This window comes from Chelonoidis abingdonii, chromosome 24 (assembly GCF_003597395.2).
Source record: "Chelonoidis abingdonii isolate Lonesome George chromosome 24, CheloAbing_2.0, whole genome shotgun sequence".
Taxonomy (NCBI): Eukaryota; Metazoa; Chordata; order Testudines; family Testudinidae; genus Chelonoidis; species Chelonoidis abingdonii.
In genome coordinates, this window is record NC_133792.1 from 5523239 (window position 1) to 5533213 (window position 9975).

At 51.0% G+C, this 9975-nt stretch overlaps 1 protein-coding gene across 1 annotated transcript in view; it reads left to right on the forward strand.

The window, feature by feature from the left end:
* Nucleotides 1–9975, forward strand: part of CIMIP2A (ciliary microtubule inner protein 2A) — an 86896-nt gene that overhangs the window by 62550 nt on the left and 14371 nt on the right. The window contains exon 6 of the mRNA XM_075060686.1: nt 8706–8823. Coding sequence (XP_074916787.1) covers nt 8706–8823 — 118 coding nt within the window. The remainder of the gene's footprint in view (nt 1–8705; nt 8824–9975) is intronic.

The following is a 9975-nucleotide window of genomic DNA, read 5'->3' on the forward strand; positions in this document are numbered from 1 at the left end:
GTGTGCTCATTGTCAGCGGGTCCGCCAGCCGACGGGACCGAGCGTTGTACCACTTTGTGAGGTCTGAGTGATATTGACTAGAAGACCTGGCATTTAACGGAGTTCCAACATGATCAGGCAGCCCACACCATGGACTTAGGTGATGAGGAGACCGACAAAGAGACAGCGACGAGCCGTGGAGGTGGGGTATTCTGCAACTGCCAATATGGTTGCCCATTGCCTTGGAATCGCAGTATATATGGGGTAGTAGGGGCCCCCCTTTTCTCTGGCGTAATTGGCGTCCTAGCTCTGAGGTAGCTCCTTGAGTCCTGCCTGTGTGGGGAACAGTCTGTGGATTTCCACACGTGGCATGGCGCCTAAGGTGTGTTAGTCCTGACACTGTCTATGATGTTCGACTGTATGTTCGAGATTTCTCCACCTCTGATAGGACAGTGCTCAATGGTTAGGAATCTGAGCGTCGGCTGGAGGTTGGCGCGCTATGCATGCACTTGTAAACTTGGGGCTTGGGAGAGGCAAAGGGGGCAGGACCTGCGTGACTGGAATGCTGGTGTGGTTAATAGAAGAGAGTACTCCTCGTGTATTTGCTCAGGAAATTGATAGGTGATGTGTTGAAGTACGTTCGGTATTTCAATGCGGAGGCCAGCTACCAAGTCTCCCACGATCCAGGACGGTCCCCAGTGGGGAATGGTCCAAAGGCGAGTGAGACAGCCAGACAACTTCGACTTTTCATACTTGTTGAGGCTCGCGGTGTGGAATGGGCTAGGCCTCTTTAATCGATGGGCAGACAGAAGTGCCGGGAGTAAACCCTGTCAATTCTTTTTGCGGCACCGATCCTCTCTTGCTCCGTTAATGGCAGGAGCTGTTGACCTCTCTAGAGAGAACGTTGTCTGAGAGGGTCCTGAGGACGTAGGTGGAAGGTGGGGCTGAGCGGGAGAGAACCAATTTGAGTGTGGATAGCCTTTGTCACAGTGCGTGCGACATAGGTCTGAGGTCAATGGGACGACGGTACGGGGGAACTGGGAGAGCCGGTGTGGAAGAAGGGAAGAAAGGATCCGTTCCTGAAACTGGTACGCCAGTCGCGGTGGGCACCCTTCAAAGGTCATACTTTATGTCGCTGGTGTTTTGAGGGATGCGTGTTTTGGTGGTCCTGCTGGGGTACTGGACGGCATATTACGGCCACGCCAGCCGCGCCGCTGCTAACAGTCTTGCCTGGTCTTGGCACCAATAATGGGTGGTGAGTCAAGGGACGGAAAGGTCTGGTTGGGGGCCCAGGTGTATGCTCGCACTGTGCTCGAAGAGTGCGATGATAGAGCTATATGTCTTTCAAGTTCTTGTAGCTGGGGTCAGTCTCTCTTTGAGCGGAAACGCCGTACGATCGAGGTAAGTCCTGGATGTGATTGATAAGTTGGAGAGCAGTTAGCATAGGGTGGACCCTGTAGGACATAGATATGCGTGCTCAGTGTGAGATATGCATGTGGAGCCAGAGTTTCTCGTGGCAATGCCGAGTTGGCGGCACTAAGAGCTCGTGAGGGGGTTTCGGCCACCTTTCCCCTCTAGAATGGCAGTTCCGCGAATTCCTGTTGGATCTTGGGGGAGTAGCGTGTAATCTCTACCACCGTCTGCGCGCCAGGTGTGTAGCCTATAATGGTTCGATGGAGCTGCTGATGGTGCCACCGGAGCTGTATGGCACCGGCCGAAACCGATTTGCCAAGATGTAGGTCCATTACCTAGTGCTCCTTTGACTTGGGGCTCTCGGCAGCTGTGGCCATAGGTGCGTCCTCATCATTGACCGATTGAGACACAGTTAGTGGGTGGAAATTAGATATGTTGGCGGCCCGAGAGGAAGGAGTACGCTATATTTGCGTTCGGCCGTTGTTCCCCTTTGCCCGTTAGGTGGTACGCGGATGGAGGCTGCGTGCACATGGACGTCCATAAAGGGGTGCTGATGCGTTAGCCTGATGTCCTGAGATAAGGGCAAAGACGCACCTTAGTGGGGATTCGTGCGACAGGAATGCTCCTACAGGATCTCGACGCTCCGGGACCTCCTCCACTGGGAGTTATGTCTGAGCGCCGTACTTCTCCCTATAGAAGTAGGTTCTGATTTGAAGGCATTCTTAGGTCTATTGGAGGCGGACCGATCGGAGGAAGTCTCCTGCCCTTTGGCTCCATCTGGAGAGAAGAAGAGAATGCAGGTACAGCGGGTCCGTTATGCCCTTCTCTGCGCCGGTCCGCTCCAGTCGGCAACTGGGGAACCGGTGTGGGCTAAGTGGTCTCCGTCTCGGGTGACCGTTTACATAGTAGCCCGGGACTTAGGGCACCGACCACAAAAGATCAGTCCGTACAGATGTAGGTGTGCGCCAGGTTAGTGTCGAGTAGCGAAGATTGCTGGGCAGAACCAGTTGGCGGTCGAGGCAAAGTTCGAGCGTGGCTCAGGTGATCCTGCCACTTCGGTTCTCGCACCTGCTGACCACAGATTTAGGTCATTGTTATCATTCTTGACTCGCATACTGGTGGAATACCTTACCTCGAAACAGCTTCATCCTAGCGACCTGAGTGACGACGACACTAATGTGGACCTTCTGGATGCTCCGGTTGCTCTTGATGAGCGAGTCCGCTTGGGCCAGACTAGACTGTAGCCATCCTTACTGGGCTGGCTGTGGTAGCCCAAGGATTCCAAAAAGGGACCATGGTGAAGTCGGGTAAATCTGCTGGTCCTGAGATGGGTTTTGAACACTCCGGGGGGGCACTCGAATCGCGTCTTGGCAGGAGTACGCTGTCCGCAATGGGGAGGACCTGACAGGATATCTGGATGGCATGGGGAGCAGAAGCTGATGTAGATCTGTTCAACGGACTGCTCCCTTGGTACGGGCCGGTGCATGGGCTATCGGTACCGGGTTGAGGCGGGACCTGCGCCAGACGGTGCTGGAGGTTCACTAGAATTCTCAAATCTGGGCTCTGAGATGCTTGGGAAACCACCGGGCCATGAAAGCGGTTTTTCTGCTTCGGGTAAAAGCTGTCGGGTGAATGATGTAGTGGCCACCGTGGTGCCGTCGAGTCTGACCTGTTCGGTGTAGTAGACCGGTCTGGCGGGATAGGCGAACGGCGTTGAGGCCTGGGAGCGCCATGCTGGACTGGAGCTCTGCGGAACCATGGCGTCATGCGTGGCTAGATTTAATTGCTGGTAGGATAGATGCATTGCCGCCGAACAGAAGGGTGGATATTCTAATCGAAGGTTGCTTTCCTGTATGGACTGGAATTACCCTCACCTCCTGGTTGCCAGGGCAGTAGAAGGCTAGTGCCGAGTCCACTCAGGCCGATCAGTCCCTCGCTGTACTTTCTGGAAACGCTCGGCGTGAGATGGCATATATGGTCGTTAAGCTCAACCAACAGCACAGCGCCGGGGCATAACAGTGAGGTAGATTCAAATAAAAAAACTGCCGACTTGATGGCCTATGATGGGACAGGAAATCGCAGTCCGATTTGTTGGTGCCGCAGGGAGTGTTGGCGCCCGGGCGATCGGATTGGCGCTACTCTTGGATGCAAGTGACGTTGGGTGCGAAGGTTGCCAGCAGGGTTTTGGCCTTCTCCAACCTCGCACGTGTAGAGGGAGCCATCGCTTGAGCCGACTTCTAGGTGCCGGCGATGTCAGGTGCCGAGTGTTCCTTAGGTCTGATCTCTAGCCGGTTTTGCGGCCGGATGCGCGAGGCGCTTCTGACTCCGACGACAGAGCTCGGTGCTGAAAGTGGGGGTGCGATGGCCGCCGATCCTGGGAGTGTTAAAGATGTTCGCGTCTTTCCCCCCGGTCTTTTTTCGTTCTCGGCTTTGAAAGCCTATTGAATAGGGCACATTAGCTTGTAAGTGCATTCCGAGAGCATTCAAACAGGCAGTCGTCGCGGGAATCTTGTCGGCTATTGGCTCTGTGGCAGAGCAGCGAGCATAGGTTTGGGCTATCAGGCACGGGTGCGGGGAAGGGGTATCCGACCATGACTGCGAACTATTAGCTAAAGAATATGCTAGATAAAGAAAAAAACGATCATTTAATAACTTATCTACTATAGCTAATAGTATGTAGAGATGCCAATAGAGCGCATGACAAGCCTATACACCATACTCAACCAGAACTGTATACGTACAGCACTCTGTAATCCGGAGATGTTGGCATCTGACTAGAGACAACGATGTGTACCAACTGGAAATGAGGTTGGGGATAGATCAAGGGTGTTCGGAGAGAAGCGTTAGTCAGGCGGGACTAAGAAGGGTGTAGAGTTAAAGGATGAAGATCGGCTACTGGAAAATTCAAGGGCTGACTCATCGAAGCCCGAGAGACTGCTAACAAAGGTCACAGCATGGCTTACCAAGGGCTAGGAATCAACTAGAAGCAGGAGGCCAAAAAAGAAGCCCTGGTTCTCCAAGAAGTCCAAGGTGTACGACCAACTGCGTGCAACACACAATACAGAGCGAGCCACCGCAGCAGAAAAGGCTGAACCGTACTGGAGAACCTATGGGGAAAAGAAGATCATAACCCCAGTGCAAGAAGGCTGCAGGCCTGAGACGAGCACAGCAATGCCCAGAACAGAAACCAGTCCCTCAGTAGAAGTCCAGCCTGGTCAGAACATGAAGAGTGGACAGACCTGGACAGACATGTCCACACTACTGCTAAAGAACTAACAGCCGTGCATGAAGTCTTGAGCAGGATGAACAGTGCTAGCAGCAGCTCCCACCCAAACTGCGCTAAACAAGGAAGGACAGTGGATATGAAGGACCCCTGCAGGGAACAGAACTTCCAACTACGGCAATACCTGCCTCACAAATGGAAATCCTCAGGAGCCTAGTGCAGTACAGTGACACAGGCCGTACATGAGCACAGCTCAGAAGGGCTTGGATAACAGAGGTCAAAAACCCAGTTGTCAGGATAGAGCAGTGGTCCAAGATCTAAGTCTAGACGACCAATCTGAGCACGAGCTGGATTCGACTCGGAAGGCCTATGACTCAACTTGCCGCACACGGCTATGTGATGTTTGGCGCGCGTATACAAAGTCAACAGGACATAAGGACATTCCTCAGAACTCCATGGGACTATGGACAGACAACATTGCAAGTCAAAATCAAGGCAGCTTGCCAAGTGGCCTCAGTGGCGGCATGATACCAAGGTGATGCACTGTCCCACTGCTGCTGCATAGGCTTAAAACCCCTCAGCCAGATATCACACAGGATGGTAGGGTAAGGTTCAGGAGTGGGGAACTTACACTAGCCACCTCCTCTACATGGATGACATCAAGCGTATCTAAAATGAACGAACCATTCGACTCGGCAATCACCTGACGCGGATCTACAGTGAGGATAGTCGGGATGTCATTTGGACTGGAGATAGTGTGCCGGATGTAGTGAGAAGAGGAGAAGTCAAGACGATGGTGTGGAACTACAGCGAGGCCCACATGGCAGAACTACAGACCAGCTACAGAGTACCTTGGCGTCCCAGCAGTACATGGAAACCATGATCGAGGAGGCAAGGAGACCAGCAACATCCAAGTATCACAAAGGATAAGACGTCCTGAAAGCCAGCTCCAGTGGAGAAAAGATCACCACCGCCATCTGGATTACGCCCTGCCGGTCATCACAGATACCCTGCTAGGTATAGTGAGCTGCAAAGAGGAATGGAGGTGCTGAGATGGTGAAAACCCGGAAGCTCCTCACAATGCACGAGGTTTCACCCCCAAGTCAACCAGCATGAGAGATTATACCACCAGAAAGAAAGGCGGGCGGGCTTGGGTGAGCGTATCAAGCACACTTCGGTCCTGGACGAACCCCGGAACATCCGAGCTACATCAGTAAGTGCCCCCCAATAGATGCTGCTGAGAGAATGCCGTGAAGGCAGCCAACATGGCAGGAAAGACCAAAGCAGAAGAAGTGCCATGGCAAGACAAGACCCTGCATGGATGTACCATCGACAGATGCTGAAAGGTGGCTGACATTGGGAATCCTACAGTGGCGGAAAGGGACCTGGCCAAAGACACACTGTTTTGGGCACTGATCATAGCAGCCACAGGAACTAAGGCACTGAAGCAAGGATCATTGAAGCAGGGGGCTACCACTAGAGAGGACCACAGGTGCAGACTGTGCAAGAGGCCTCAGAGACAGTCAACACATAGTGCAAGGATGTAAGATGGCAGTGTTGAAGGAACGCGTTGCACTGAATGCACCAACCATAGGCTGGCATTGTGTACGAACATCTGCACGCGTATGGGCTAGACCCTCACAACCAAGATGGGAGTTCACAGAAGGTTGTGGAGAATAGCAGGGCTAAAATTCTGTGGGACTTCCAGATCAACGACAGGCAGAGACTGGCATCACCAATATCGTGGTAATAGAACACAGGACCGAGAGACAGCGTGTGGTGATAGATATAGCAGGTGCCAAGTGAGCAGCAACATCAGGAAGAAGGAATATGAGAAGTGGAGAAGTACCCGGGCCTGAAGAGGTACTATAGAGATGTGAAAGTGAAGGCCAAAGATGGTCCCAGTGTGGAGGCCACTCGGGCTGGACTCCTAAGCTGGGTGGGGCTCCAACAGATCCCAGGAACAACATCAAGCTCTCTGTCAGAAGAGTGCAGTGCAGGAACAGCTAAGATACTTGCAGACCTCACGCCAGCCTTGGTAGGACCAAGTTGAGGAAGGACACATACCACCATAGGGTGACGAGGGGAATTTTTTAAATTTTTTTTTTTTTATATAAAAGGATTATAACTATATAACTATATACACGATAACCAACGAGAACTACGAGTAGCTAGGGAAGTGCAGGTCAGCTAAGCCGCGCTCCACTGTTCCAACGACCGACACGGGCGGTAAGAAGGAACTGAAGGGTGGCTGGGTCGGCTGAGGTATATATCCGGTGCCATAGCGGCGCCACTCCAGGGGGAGCCCAGCCGACCCACTGAGTGTTGCTAGGGTAAAAACTCTTCCCACAAACGTGCACGCGGTGCACGCACACCTAACTGGAATGGATATGAGCAATCACTCGAAGAACTTCTAATCTGGATTTTAAAATTATCTGTGATGGGGCAATTGGTAAACTGTTCCAGTGGCTAATTACTGTCACTGTTAAAATGTATGCCTTATTTCCAAGCTGAATTTGTCTACTTCAGCTTCCAGCCATGGGACCATGGTATACCTTTATCTGAAAGATAATATTCTTAAATATTTGTTCCCCATGTAGGTACCCAAACATGTCCAAAAGAGGATAGAGTGGTGTTGTGTTTTAACATTTTTCTGTGACATTATGGTCTCGAATGAACTCACACAGAAAAATGATGAAAATACAGCAGTCAGAACCCTGATGATGGGCACCTGGAGCCGAGACCTACGTAAATATGGTCATGGATGTGTACGTGGGGCCCAGGGAGTGATTGTGTAGGTGGCTGCCCAAAACTTCATCTCCTGTCATGCACTGCACTGTTTCTTCCATCTTTGTTTCTAATGGTCTCCATAAGATTGTAGGCATGTCAGCATCAGGGGGTAGCTTTCTCTTGTTCCAGTCTCAGGCTGTAATGATGCATGATCCAGGAAGTCGTTTTTGCTATACCTTATGTACTCTATCTCATTTCCTATTCTTTCAGTTATCCTTTTCTGTACTAACTTAAACTCATAAAGTCTCTGTGTGTGAGTCACCAATCTCAGACTCAGTAAAAGAACCTGTTATTAGTGACTGGTGTAATTTGCACTTTAAACGTACCATGTGGGACCCACATGGTCAAACATCTTGAAGGATTAGTTACTGCAGAGAAGTAACTGTTCTATACTAGCCCTCATGGTTGTAAAGAAAAGCTTTTAAAAGTGCCCCAAGTGTAAGCAATGCACTGATGTCTGCCTGAGTCTGCAGAGAGCCTGGGACAATAGCACTAAGGGCAAGGCGTTGCCCCATACATCTCAGTGTGATGTTACCTCCAAGCAGTGCTCTGGAGGGGTTCCCTCAGCATCATCCAGTGGAAAGTTGTTTGTGACAGAAAGGGAAGGCTGCAGTGTGTCTAGCCCTCCCCATCCAAGCACAGTAACCCCAGCTGCCAGAACAAATGCTGGGAATCCCCCTCCCTCTCTACAGCTGTGGAGAGGGAGTGAAATGGAAGAAGAGAGCCTCACTGCCTGTCCAGGGAGGATGAGAGCTCCAACCTACCAAAAGAGAATTAGTGGCACACTCTTCCGCAGATGACTGTTGCGTTGATGGGGCTTCTGCCCCTGCAGGGTTGGGATGGGGGAAGCAATGTCATAGCATGGTGCAGTGCCACGGGTCCTGTGAGATGGTAAACCTGTCATCTAGTCACTGTAATCCATCTGTGACACTGTGAGCCTGGGACCATGACTGCCAGAGTCCAGCTGTGTCATGGTGAGCCAGATGTCCCATCGCTGCTGTCCAGCTGTGTCACGGTGAGCCAGATGTCCCATCACTGCTGTCCAGCTGTGTCATGGTGAGCCAGTGTCTCGATCATTGCAGTCCAGCTGTGTTATGGTGAGCCAGTGTCCCCATCATTGCAGTCCAGCTGTGCTATGCTGAGCCTAGTGTCCCAATTGCCCTAGTCCGGCTCCAATCTGACTCTGCTTTAGCATTAGTTTCAATTTTGTTGTTGTTGTACAAATGAGGATTAAAAATTGTATTAATTTGTATTGCAACACTTTCAATTTGAAAATAAAAGCTCCTATTTGTTCTTTCAGTTTATGGTAAGAAACCCAGCGTGGAACTTTGGTAAGAGACTACCACGGACATATTGGCCTAATAATAAAATTTACACCAGCGCTGGACTGATACCTTTCTACACAGGCTTTGTACCAAGTAAGTTTATTCTCTGACCGAACATGAATCACTGAGATTATTTTTATAATTATTCATATGTGGTGGCCTGAATCCTGGATCACCCATGCAACACCCATTGTTCTGGGCCTCTACAAACAAAGAGACGGTCCATCCAGGAGAGCTTACAGTCTAAATATGACAAGAGACAACAGCTGGATGCAACAAACAGATGGGAGAAGCACAAAGAAACAGTGAGTCTGTGCTGTTCAGCAGGACAGGTCATTGTTACAGCACACCAGCTCCCTAACCACTGTTCATATTTTGGAGATATCACTGCAAAGGGGAGAGTTTTGAAGGAGTTTCTTTCGCAGAAGTTTAAGTATGCCACTTCCAAGCCTGAGGAGCAGCATGCAAGATAGCACTTGAAAATTTAATAGGTAAGTGTCATTGGCAGAGCAGAATCAGGCGTCAACATCTTGGTAGTATGGAGATAGGCCTGTGTAAGTGTAGAGAACTACGAGAAGAGGATGGAACTAAGGACGGAGTCCTGTGGAACCCACACAGAAGGTTGGAGGGGGGATGAGGAAATGCTGACGGAGTGCTTAGAAAGGTAGGAGGAGAATCAGTGTGCACAGTCACAAAAGCCAAGGAAGGACAAGATTTCAAGAAGAAGACCTTGATCATAGAATCATAGACTATCAGGGTTGGAAGGGACCTAGGGTGACCAGATGTACTGTTCTGGGATCTTTTTCTTATATAGGCTCCTATTGCCCCCCACCCCCACCCGATTTTTCACACTTGCTGTCTGGTCACCCTAAAGGGACCTCAGGAGGTCATCTAATCCAACCCCCTGCTCAAAGCAGGAAATGTCAAAGGCCAATCACCAGTGTGAAAGGCAGCTGACAGGTAAAGAAAAGACGGTTACTCACCTTTGTAACTGTTGTTCTTCGAGATGTGTTGCTCATATCCATTCCAATTAGGTGTGTGCGTGCCGCGTGCACGCTCGTCGGAAGATTTTTACCCTAGCAACACTCGGTGGGTCGGCTGGGCGCCCCCTGGAGTGGCGCCACCATGGCACTGGATATATACCCCTGCCGACCCAACAGCCCTTCAGTTCCTTCTTGCCGGCTACTCCGACAAAGGGGAAGGAGGGCGGGTTTGGAATGGATATGAGCAACACATCTCGAAGAA